The sequence below is a fragment of the Penaeus japonicus genome, unplaced genomic scaffold, assembly GCF_977035675.1.
Source record: "Penaeus japonicus unplaced genomic scaffold, GWHDUDI00000001_assembly GWHDUDI00000033, whole genome shotgun sequence".
In the NCBI taxonomy this organism is placed as follows: domain Eukaryota; kingdom Metazoa; phylum Arthropoda; class Malacostraca; order Decapoda; family Penaeidae; genus Penaeus; species Penaeus japonicus.
This window is the reverse complement of record NW_028234435.1, coordinates 15996961-16009460: the sequence shown is the minus strand read 5'-3', so window position 1 is coordinate 16009460 and position 12500 is coordinate 15996961. Positions and strand designations below refer to the sequence as shown.

General features: G+C 36.8%; 1 protein-coding gene across 1 annotated transcript in view; it reads right to left on the bottom strand.

Moving 5' to 3' along the window:
• The window catches only part of LOC122254501 (uncharacterized), a 15801-nt gene extending 3668 nt beyond the window's left edge, over positions 1-12133 (bottom strand). Inside the window, exons 1-10 of the mRNA XM_086530448.1 lie at positions 12051-12133; positions 9119-9210; positions 8591-8811; positions 7716-7916; positions 3822-7200; positions 3437-3583; positions 924-2659; positions 643-767; positions 354-429; positions 100-235 (exon numbers count right to left, since the gene is read on the bottom strand). Coding sequence (XP_086386574.1) covers positions 100-235; positions 354-429; positions 643-767; positions 924-2659; positions 3437-3583; positions 3822-7200; positions 7716-7916; positions 8591-8811; positions 9119-9189 — 6092 coding nt within the window. The 5' untranslated portion in view covers positions 9190-9210; positions 12051-12133. The remainder of the gene's footprint in view (positions 1-99; positions 236-353; positions 430-642; positions 768-923; positions 2660-3436; positions 3584-3821; positions 7201-7715; positions 7917-8590; positions 8812-9118; positions 9211-12050) is intronic.
• Positions 12134-12500: the final 367 nt, after the last annotated feature.

The following is a 12500-nucleotide window of genomic DNA, read 5'->3' as shown; positions in this document are numbered from 1 at the left end:
AATTTCATACATGTACATTTCTTCCATCAATGTCACATAGGATCAAATAGAAAATCTATGTACAATAAAATAAAATAAAATAAATAATCATATATATACCCTGAGGTAGGCAACTTTGGTTGTGTGCAAGCTGTTAAGTCTGGAAGGCTTGAGAAAAGCTCCTCTGACTCAGTGTCGCTAATTTCTGTGGGACATGTTGGGGGCAGAACATCATCATCTGGGTCATCTCTCTTTCCTGTTTTGAAGAATATATCAACTTAGTAAGGAAAATGTACAATGACCAATACAAACATACATATGTATACATTTATCTTATCTATTCATCTACTCATTTTATCTAGAGATTTCTATACCTGATTCCTCTGTTTCTTTCTTCTTGACCACTGCCTCTAACTCACGCACTCGGGCCTTTAACATTTCCACCTCATCCTGTGCAAAAACAGATTTCAAACTGATTATACAAGATGCGAGGTCAGAATCGGTAAAGTCTGATAATTATAAAAACAAGAATACTTGAATGCATGATGAAGGAGAAATAAGATGAGAACAGGGGAAAAAAAAAGGTCAAAGAAGAGAAATAATAATTTTGTAGCAATCTGAATGATCATTTCTGATTTTCAAAAACAAAATCCTGATGCTTACCTTGACTTCTTCTCGTTTCTGAGTGCTGATGGCCTCACTCTGGGATGAGTAAGCACTGCTGTGGCTCATGTTTTCTGTGTCTTCCTCGGTGTCACGATCCGATTCATCGACTAATTCAGCTTTTTCTAGATGGGATAATCATACACAATTGTCTTTATCACAATTAATAGTAAACAATAAAATAATCTCTCTATTAATTAACACTCTATTCTTTTTTATATAAACTATATAAAATAAAACTACAATTTAAACAATCACAAACTGAAGAACAAATATCTTACCAGATTTTGTTCTTGTGTTGCCTGAAGTAACAGTTTGCAGTACATTAGATTTTGGTTCTTCAACAGGTGTGGCTATGCTATCAAATAGGCTGTTGCCACTACAGAGCAGATCCTCAGCCTTTGTCAGGTTCTTGTCAACCTGGGAAAACAAAGCCTTTGTGCTCGCAGAAAACGTTGGTTTCTGTGTAGAAGGCGCCGTCTGTTGGATCTCCTGAGAAATCAGAGAGATCACTTCTGGGTCTCCTTGTCCTTGCTCACGCATCTTCTTCACTAGGTCCATATCCATCTGGACATTACGTATCACATCTTCTGTGCTTGGAATCTCCTCATCAGATGGGAGGGATGGAACAAGGGCATCATTTTCAAATTCATTCAAGTCCTTCTTCTGTGATGGATCGTCTATACTTATGTGTGAACTCTTGTCATCCTCGTCTTTGTTGCTTAGCAGATCCTCATCAGGATGGCCAAAGAATTCCCACACATTTTTGTCAAGTCTCTCTAAATCCCTCATCTCCTCTGAATCCAGTTTATGCTGTTCCAAGTCCTCCATAGTCTTTCCCTCTTTGGAGCGTCCAGACACCTGAAGACTGTCACTGCTAGAGATGGATTTGGGCTTCCTCTTGCGTGGCTGGACTGAATCTGAGTCACTGTCTTCTGAACTTGATCCAGAGCTCGGTCTGCGGATTCTCTTGAAAGTCTGTCTTTTCGGTTCTAGGGAAGCTTTCAGGGGGCTCTCATTGTCTGACTCCTCCTGCTCCTCTTCTGTAGTTACAGATCCTTTAGTTTGCATTTCTTTCTGTTTTTTACTTGCGTGGCTGGATTCAGCACTCGTAAATAAAGGTTTACTATTGGCAGGTCTGATCTGTGTGCTCAGAGATTTCTGTATACTCTGAGAACTTTGGTTCTGAATTTGTGACATTTCAATCTTTTCTATGGCTTGTCTCTTCTCTTCTTTGGTTAACTGTGACATTATATTTTCTATGACCGGCTGACCTGATTGGAGGGGCTTTCTCCTTGGCCTGCTAATGGCAACATGTAGAGTACTATCATTCTTTAAATTTTCTTTTTCCACCTCAACTAGGCTGTTCTTGCCTGCCAATGTTTTCCCTACACCAGATCTTTCCTTGACTTTCTGACTTGCATGCTGCCCCCTGTCAGATTTCTCTACTGATCTACCTTCCCCTGCTTGGCTATTTGCATCACCAGAAGTATTTGTGCTTCTAGTGAATCTACCATGCTTGGTTTCACTCAAATCTGCAGCAGCTAACAGACTGGTTGACATCTGAGAATTCTGAGAGTCACTATTCTGACTTGTGGATGCATTATCCAACTTCTTTCTTTGTGGCATAACAATGTTTTTATCAATGGTAATCTCTGATGACTGAGTACTTCTCATTTCACTTGTATCAAATTTTTCATTTTCTTTTAAACATACTGAGTTACCTATTTCATAATTGGGTTTTACCATTGTTCCCTTGTCAGTGTCATCTTCTTTTCTACTTTTTGTCTTGACCCCTATCGAACTTGGTAGGGGAATAGCTATGTCCATATCCTGAGTCTCACAGCTATTAGGAATCACCTGACTATCACCTTCACAGTGGGTCTTACCATGAGAGGTGTAATCACTGGATTTCTTTTCTTCATACAATTTCTCCTTACTGGTTGCAGCAACAGGACTGGTCTGTACCTCCTTAGAATTGAGTAATTTAGGCAGGTTTGAACTGCCACAGCAGGTGCTGGAAAGAGTAAAATAAACAAATATGATATAAATAGAATATATTTCCTACCTGAAGATATGAATCTCTCTGTCCAGTTTACCATACTATTGACAATCAATACTAGTATTAACACTAACACAAGAATTGATATTGACATCATTATTATCATTAAAAGAGAATATTAAAAAAAGGTTACCATCAAAGGGAAATATGATTTTATGATATTTGTACAATATTTTCGGATAAAATAAGACTGCCTATCAAACTATTGCAGACAGAGCGCCTAACAATCTAACTGGTTGTCAGGACGGGCAGTCTACGACACTAGCAGCACCAGCTAAAAATTAGAGGGATGGGAAAAGTGCTTTCTCCCCCATCTGGGTAGCGCAGACTAACCCAAATAATATTTCTCCATAAATTCATCCTAAAATGCAGGTTTAGGCTGACATTGGAACCCTGTAGCTCTGGAGCTAGTGCTGTTACAGCCATAATACTCCATAACTGTGTGTGCGCTTCAACTGTGAGCAGATCCCAATGTCATATCATGTACGCATTGACACCAGTCTTTTAGGCCTAATTGGTGTCGTCATGTATGTCATGGCACCCGTATGCAATGGGTTAATATATCAACTAATAAAGGTATATGTTTCCTTAATTCTTCAATAGAAAAACAACTAATAAAGGTATGTTTCCTTAATTCTTCAATAGAAAAATATAAATTAACATCACAGCAAACAAATGGTTAATATCACTTTCTAGCTTTGAAAAGTTTATAGAGAATAATTTCCACATTACCTGTGATTGTCCTGTTGTGTTACCAAAAGGGTCATATATTTCATGAGCACCTGGTAAACTTCACATGGGATAGCATGAAGACAAAGATCACGATTTGCGCTACCCACTGATGCAACAGCTTTTCCCTCTTTTCCTACTTCATTGCACCTGGAATGCATGAAAGAATTTTCAAAAATTTGTAAATAAAACATTAAAAGCTGAAAGCATACAAGACATATATTGAATATTCTTGTACATATGAAATATACTCTTTTCTTTATTAGCTGATCATGGAATAAATACATGGTAACAATAGAGAGGAAATATGAGGTAGTAAAGAAGTATAAGAAAATGAAATTTCATATAAATATATATCTGTGAAAGACATATCATGTCATTTACATACCTTTTGGAACAGAGTGGCCCAACAGATCTGAAAGGTATAACCTTTGAGTCCTCAAAAACCAGCTGGCTGTTGTGAGCTGCTTCTGCTGACCCAGTGGTGACAAGCGTTGAACATCCTTCCTCATTCTTTTCATTTTCTAACAAAGCTGATGCCACACTAGGACTAATATTGTGGTGGGGTGGCCGAGGTTTACTGATTACTGAAGAAGATTCAGATGATGTTGAAGAACTTTTCTTTGCTTTGAGAGCTCCTGTCCCCTTGATGCTTAAAGTTGCTGACTTTTGTTCAGATGAAGCTGAAACACTGTCAGGCTCTTGAGTATCTTGGAGTGAGCTGACAGTCTCTGAGCTGCTCTGCAAGGTGGACAGATCTTGGGTGTTTGCATTAAGAGAAAAGGTCTTCCTAGATAACTTTGAAGAACCTGAATTTGGCTGTCTGGCAGAAGTCCTAGAAATCCTTGAGGTGCTATTTCTTTGCTTGACTTGGGTTGGTCTGTTAAGCCTTCCCTTTTCCTGCTTTGAGGAGAGTGAAGTTGAGTCTGAGGAACTGCTGCTCACTGAGGACTTCCTTGTGGGTTCTACACTGCAATCAAAAGGTTCCGTTTCTGCTGGATTGAGGATTGCTGATGAATGACTGCCATTTTCCTTTGGCTTTCCATTTGTGCCTGGCTTCTGTGTAGCTTTCTTTTCAATACTATTCTTAGAGGCTATGAGAGATGGATCCCTTTCCATAATGTTTCTAGATTCTTTGCTGTTTATTTGTTTTACACCTGATTCATCCTCAGTGCTAGTCACTTTCTTTCCAAAAGATTTAAGCTCTTTGTCAGGGACATCCTTAGTTATTGGTCTGATCTTATTTGCACAGATTTCCTTGTCAGCATCTTCAGCATCTTTGATGCTGACCTCCATGCTGATGTGTTTTATTTCTTTGCTATCAGTTTCTTGAACAGTGGATTTCTTTTCCTTTTTCTCACTGTCAGCTTCTTTAATAGCAGGCTTTGTTTCCTTGCTGTTTACTCCCTTTCCAGCAACTGGAATTCTCTCACTCTCCTCATCAGGTTTCTTTAATTGCGATACAATTTCTTTGAGTTTCTGGACTCTTTCCTTCTTACTCTGAGAATAGCAGAGATGTTCTACATCAAAATTCTGGGTCTGGTCATCTATTGTGATATCTGATTCTTCAGAGGAGGTAATCAGCTTACTAGAAAGTACAGATGTTCCTCCTTCGGTTCTTGAATCATTTATGTTGCGTTGCTCTCCACCAGTGATATTCAAACTAGTGTGGCGGGTCTTTAAATCTTTCCTAGCACCAGCTACATGTGACCAACCAGGTGACTTTGTGTCTTTCACACTGACAGACACTGCCAGTGTCTTACTGGGTTCTACTAACTTTATCTCAGAGGCATATCGTGCATTATGGGAAAGTCTGGGGATTGTCTTTTTCCCTGCTGATCTAGTTGCCACACTTGACAAACTGTCTTTAGAAGTGCTAGGAGCATTATTTTCTTCTGCTAAACTGTCCTGGAACTTGACTTTCTTGTTTCTTACAGGAGCTTTGGGAGGGGGCATGGTGCTTTTAACACCCTCTGTACTGATTATGGATCTATTAAGCTTGGTGTTTTCTAGTGTTTTATCCAATACTGATATATTTGACCTCATACTTTCCTCTTTTTCCTTGTCTTGCTTTTTCTTGTCTCTCTCTGATTCAACTAATGATATTGTGTTTAAAGTGTGATCTTCTATCTCATCAAACATAGAACATAATGCCTCAACCTCTTCCTTGGCCTTTTCTGCTTTTGTTTTGCTCTTCTTTGAACTCTGTGTGCTTTCTGCATCTGACCCACTACTACTGCTGATCTTCTTTATTCTGGGTCTCTTACTGCGCTCATTTCCACTGTCACTATCATCACTGGCCCTCTTCTTTTTGGCTTTACTTTCAGTCTCTGTGGTGGCTTGTTGGCTTGGATCCTGGGCAGATTTAGGTTCCCCAGTAATGATGTCAAGTGGCTGGTCTGGACCCTGAGCAGGAGTCACAAACAGGAGATTTGCATCTGGATCTACATCTGGTCCATCAACTTGCTGACTGTCATGCTTATTGTGATGAGTCACTTTGTGGGCATCTTTCGACTCGGACACAAGGACATCAAACTCATCTTTTGTGCTGACAGGACAACTGTCTGGAATTCCGTGGTCATCCTCAATGTCTGCATGAGTTTGTACAATAATTGATGGCATTGGCTCATTGTCAGCAAAATTTATGACAGTATCAGGAGGTCTAATCACACTAATATTAATATCTTGTTTCATTTTATTTCCTTTGGCAAGTGGTGTGCTCTGTTTAAGGAGAGTTGTATTAACAGAACTTAGGCATGAGTCATCAAAAATTCCGTTGGGTTCTGTTGAACTCTCCTCTGCTTGGATCAGACCTCTCCCTCTCCCTCTCCCTCTAACTCTGCCACGACTCATTTTGAGCATGCCCCTTGCTCTTGATTTAATTCCCTGTCCTCTCTTTTCAACTGTCTGTTTGGGTGTTTTCTGGCTGGGAATAAAATTATATGGATCATCTGAACTTGCTTGTGGGAAATTTGTTTGGTCACATTTCATTGTAGGTATCTGGCTCTCTGTTAATACTGAAGAATCAACTACCTCATTTACATTCAAATTAAAACATTTCTTCAGAGACTGAGAGGAGGATGAAGTAGTAGGAACACTTATGCCTTCTGAACCTTCATTAGGATAAATGAATTTCTTATTACCCTTTTTTATAACATTCACCTTAGGTTCAATGAGCTTGGAATTGGCAGGACCTTTATCTTTACCTTTCAGAAATATCTGGTTATCCTCAGATTCTGTTGAGGAGAGAGCATCTGTTGACTGCGTCACCCCGATGCGGAAACCCACTACACTACTGGTAGTTAACCAATTTGCTACTTTATCAGCTGGCTCTACCCTGCCCAATTTTTCACTTAAATTGCCTGCATCTTCCTTTACAGACACCATCGTCTCACCAGGGAATATACAATCGTTATCCTGCTGGCTGACAGACAACAAATGATCTTCAATTCGCTTACTGGTGTATGTGGTAGGGCCAGCCTTCACCCCGATACCTAAGGGCTTCCCAGGAAGGTGGGCATCAGCTTTTCCCCTGAGAGTCGTGGATGCCATTTTGCCCTTCCCTCTCAGCGACACTCCTCCTCTACCACCTCGTCCTCTGCCTATGGTTGGGATGAGGCTAGTCCTCACCACTGGCTCCTGTTTGGTAGGAGATGAGTAGGAGTGCTCCTGGGAAATGACATCTACGACGGCACGGTTGTGATCTGTGCCTCCTTCTTCACTCTTTAGGAACCTGTCTGGCCTCAAATCGGTGTGAAGACTCAGCTCTGAAAAGAGACATATGTGTTAGAGAAAATATGCACAATCAATCAATCAATCAATCAATCAATCAATATATATATATATATATATTTCAAATTTAATATGTGTATCCCTATTAACATACTGGTACCAGTATACATTTTAAATTACAGACATTGAATTGAATAATGGCCTTAAGAGGAGAAAGAGAAAAACAAGAATTGGGAGAGAAGAATAAACTATGAAAAAAAAAGAAGAAAAAAAAGAGATGGTAACAAGGATAAAAATGATTAAAGAAAACTACATAAAGGGGTGATAAAAAAAAAGGGGCAATAATAATAATAATAATAATAATAATAATAATAATATCAATATTAACCCATTGGTCGCGGTTTTAATAAAATATGTATACAGTCGGATGGCAGGTTTACATTGTTTGGCACAGTGCCATCTGCATCTACAACAGACTCTGCCATCTGCTGTCAATGGATTAATAATAATAATAATGATGAACCAAAAAAAGAGGAGAAAAAGGGCTCACCTTGGCCATTGTCTGTGGCCAGAATTCTCTGCTTTGCTGACTTGGCCCTCGGCTTTGGAACATGCACTTCTGGGTTGTAGTGGCTTGTGACTCCCCTCTTGCGTGTTCCTCTTCTTGGTTCATCATTCTCTTCATTTTCTGAATCGTCATCTTCAGGACTGATGACAGGACGAGGTCTTGGTCTGTACTTTGAGGGTGTTACTGTGGAAAAGGATGAGTTTTCCTCTAGTATGTTGCATTTGTGACTATCAGTAAAAATAAATAAATAAGTAAATATATAAATTATATATGAAAACTAAAACTGGGAAATAAATGAATAAAACACCCTCACAATGGCTAAGATGGTGCCCTTCACTGAAAGATTTTTTATTTAGCAGTAAGTATAGTATACATATATGCATATCTCATATTTATCTGTTTATCAACATACATTCATCTATAAATTGAGGAAATTCATAAACACACCAAGTAACTGTCACAATATTTGGTATATATAATCTTGCCTATTCATAAAACAAAACTTCTAAATCTGATATCATTACTTGCCTATTTCATTCTTAGCATTTTACTTATCAAATAAGCTTAAGACAGGTAATATGGTAACTTATTATGAAAATCATGGAAAAAAATACACTGATGATGTATCTACTTGTAATTTCAGGTAAAAAAGAAAGAAATACAACTGGCTGAGGAAGAATCTTGGCACACACACACACACACACACACACATGCACATGAAAACTATAACCATAAATATGTCTTTTAATTCCCAGTATAAAGAGTGTATAAACTCCAAAAAACAAAATGTAGCTAGGGTCAAATCCAGGAACAAAAAAAAGAAAAAAAGAAAGAAAGAAAAGGACTTATATACACACCTTCAAAGCAGCAATCCTTCTTAATGCTTGCAATTATCTTCCTCACAGCAACCACCAGATTAGTAATTTTATTATTGTGACCAAGAGAACGACGAGTAATGTTAGTCATACACAAGGGACACTGTGCTGAGCTCCTTGGGCCTTTTACCACTTGATGAATACACTCTGCGCAGAAGGAGTGACCACATTTTGTTGTCAGAGGCTTGTTCATCAAATCAAGGCTGGAAATTAAAGAGTGAGTTAGTAATTTAGTGTATGTACTATAGATGTACTGAAAAGAGGTTTTCTTCTTTTATTGCAAACAAGTTTTTCTAGAGTATAGCTATTATTTTAAATATTCTATTATTACTGAATAGAAAAAAAAAGAAAAAAAAAGAAAGAATGAAAAAAATAAAAATAAATAAATATCAGTTCAATCTCAGCTTTTAGCAACAAAATGGGCTAATATAATTGATATTTTCATTACAATCTGATCTCCAGCATGGTACTGCTTTGAAAACTGAGAGTATGTTTTGTGAACATACTCACCATATATTACACTCCAAAGTTTTCTGCATGGCCTGGAGCACAGCACTCATCTGGTTGAGTCGCTCCTCCATGGTTGGTTCTTATCACCATACCTGGAAAGAGCATTATGGGGAGAGTGATGTTAGTAGGATATTACTGAGTATATATTATTTTCTAAAACTAAATTTTCTCATGTACTATCTATATCATCTATGTGTATTCAAATATGAGCTCACATTTTCTTAAATGGGGACATAAGAATCAAGTAGATTAATCCTCTTCAGCCAATGTAAATTGGGACGAAAACATATCAACTCCTAAACCCATGTCCCATTTGACTTAGCCCATACTGTAGTTGATTGCCTAGGTTACTAAACATTTTTTGCTGTCACTTTCATCTCACAAGAAGAAAAACCTTTCTCTAGTGTTTGTATGTGAAAATTCAAGAAATCTTCTAGGAACTTTTTTTTTATCAATATACTTAAGAAACATATTTTTCAAAATTTGTATCTAAAAATCAATAAAGGTCATTAACAATGATTGCAATAGAAAATAGGAAAAAGTGGAGTAAATATCTTCCTGCAGCTACAGTACCAGTTAAAGCAGTTACCTGCATCCTAAAACTGCTAGTATAAGAGAAAATAACAAATAATTTTTAATATACAGCACTTTCTTTATCTTTCCATATACCAAAAGCAGACCTATATTGACTTTTTTTTCATGACAAAATGTTTCCTCTTGTACACTATAAGTCCTTTCTCTTATTGATTTTTTAATTATGTAGATATAAAATATATCACTGTCCATCCATTTTAGTTAGCCAATTTTCCCAATGACATCTTATAGACAAATACATAAATACAAGGATACTCAATACAGTATTTTTATTATGTGATTGCATATGTTAAATCCATCATTGGATATTCAATAGTTAAAAATACAATAACTGAAAAAAAAACAAGGTTAAAAGTATAGAAGCCACACAAGCATCCGTCACTGGTCTTCACTGCGCTTGTTGGTGCTCTGGTAAAGGTGATTGTACCTCCACCATGCTTATTCTAAGAAGATATTGGACCTCCTTGGTGATTTATCTTCAAATAAAGAACCAGTCCATGCTCTATCTTGCTAGAATAAATGGAGGTTTGCTGCCTTTGCCAGAGTTATGACAATTGTGGAGCTGTGTTGAAGCCAGTACCAGATACATGGATGTCTTAAACTCCTATCTTTTATTTTTAAATAGATAGATTTGAATATAATTTAATATACAGAGCCTGCAGACATACCTGGCAATTTCTCAATGAATATGGAACTAGTCTAAGCTCTATTTTGCATGAATATACACTGCACAGGGCTTGTTGGCCTTATCTGGAGTTCAAAGCATGGTAACCACAGCATTGCAGTCTTATTCTAAGTAATTATTGCTATAAATTAGGAGGAAATGGACTATTTGCATATCAAAATAAAAATCATAATCATTAATAACAGGATAATAAAAAAGAGAAATGGGAATGATAAAAAAAATAATAAAAATAAAAAAGACCACTTAATGTTGTAGAAAACTATGCAATCATGCCCTATAAAGGAACCATAATAATATTCTTATATAAAACAATCTGCACATATGAACGATGATAGTACGATCACAGAGTCAAACAGGTTACGGCAGTAACCCAGAGGCTATCACCAGCCAAGTTGAAAGTTGGTTGACCTCCCTGGCAATATATCATAAAACAACAAATTAGTTTAAGGCCCCTCTTGCCAGAGTATACTTAGGTTTATTGGCTTTTTCCAGACTGCAATACTGATCTGTTTTGGATACATTTTCTGTCTATTCAATGTGGAATTAATATATCAACAAATTCTAAGACATCTGCTGCAATATGCAAAAAAAGTAATTTAATTTCATATATATAAACTAGTTGATAGTGATAAGTAAATACCATACTAACAAAGGCCAACAAACTCCTAGTGCACGTTTTAAGAAAAGGTAACCTAGTACTAGTTCTTCATTTTGAACTCTAAGATAATATGTGTCAGAAAAAAAAAAAAAAAAAATACTGCCATCTGTGTCACAAGAAGTGAACTCAAATATTCACAACATTTTTGTGTCCACGGTTTAAGGGAGATGAATAGGCATTTTCATTGGCTGCCTGAAAAGTAATGCAACATGACACTGGTTGTTCTATAAATTTCTTTACTTGTGATTTGTGAGGGGTTATATCACAAATGAGATGTGTCTTAGCATTGCTACATCTATCGTTCCAAGTTGTTTACCTTGAAAGTTGTCTTGTACGGAAAAAAAAAACTGACACCCTATTCTAGACAATTACCAACACTATAAATATCAGAATTAGATATAGATATAATTTCAGAAGTGCAAAATGTTGGGAACAGCACAATGCAACAACATAATGACATACCATTACATCATTCATGAAAGCTTACAAATATAATAAACATTCATTTCGGAAGTAATGACAAAGGAAACCAAATTAGTAACGCAATTTTGATCATAAATAAACAAATAATGCAACAAATAAGAGTAAAAGAAGTAAGTATTCGGAATAAAAACAAACACCAACTCATAAAAAAAAAATAACACCCAACACTTTAAGACTCCATCACCCATAAAATACGTATCAACAGCAAAAACAGCTCTTAAGTCCCTGTAACTCAATCAAAGGACAATCCCTAGGAACTAAAAGTCTCGAATTATGACCGAAAAGCAAAGAAACAAGCAAGTAAAAGCGTCGAACCAGTCGTTAAATCTGTTATTTCCTTCCCGCCAAATCTTTCATAAGCGATGGTCGCCACAACCCCAGATCAGCTGATTCATTTATACCTCTTTCCCCGCCGTGACACTCTTATTACGAGGTTTGGCGATATCCCTCAAGTCCTTGTCACTTAATTTCGATGGTGCAACAGCGTAAAAAGTGTAAATTTGCCTATCTACCCGTGAAAAGGTGCGATTTTCCGTGATTTCCTCCGAGTCTTTCAGCTCTTGGTAAACAAATCTGCTTGAATTCGTGAAAAATTGTGGTATAAATCTGGTCTGAAATGTTTTATTTTGTTGACTGTCATATACATTATTATTCTACAAATATATTTAAGTTTTACTAGGTTTAATCGAAATTTAGTAAACTGGGTGGAACATTTTAAGTTAATTATGCCGAAATTCCCGATAAATGCATTGTTTTTCTGAATTTACAATTTTCTTGACACAATTTTAACATTAGTATTATTCTTTATAACTTATATTTTTTCATATACCAAAGCAAAATAGATCTATATGTTAGACTGAGTCGTATGACTTAGAGACACATAAAAAAGAATTCAGTTTTATATAACAACTCCGCATGAGCATAATTATACGATTATCGTGGTACGAACGATTAAAAAATAT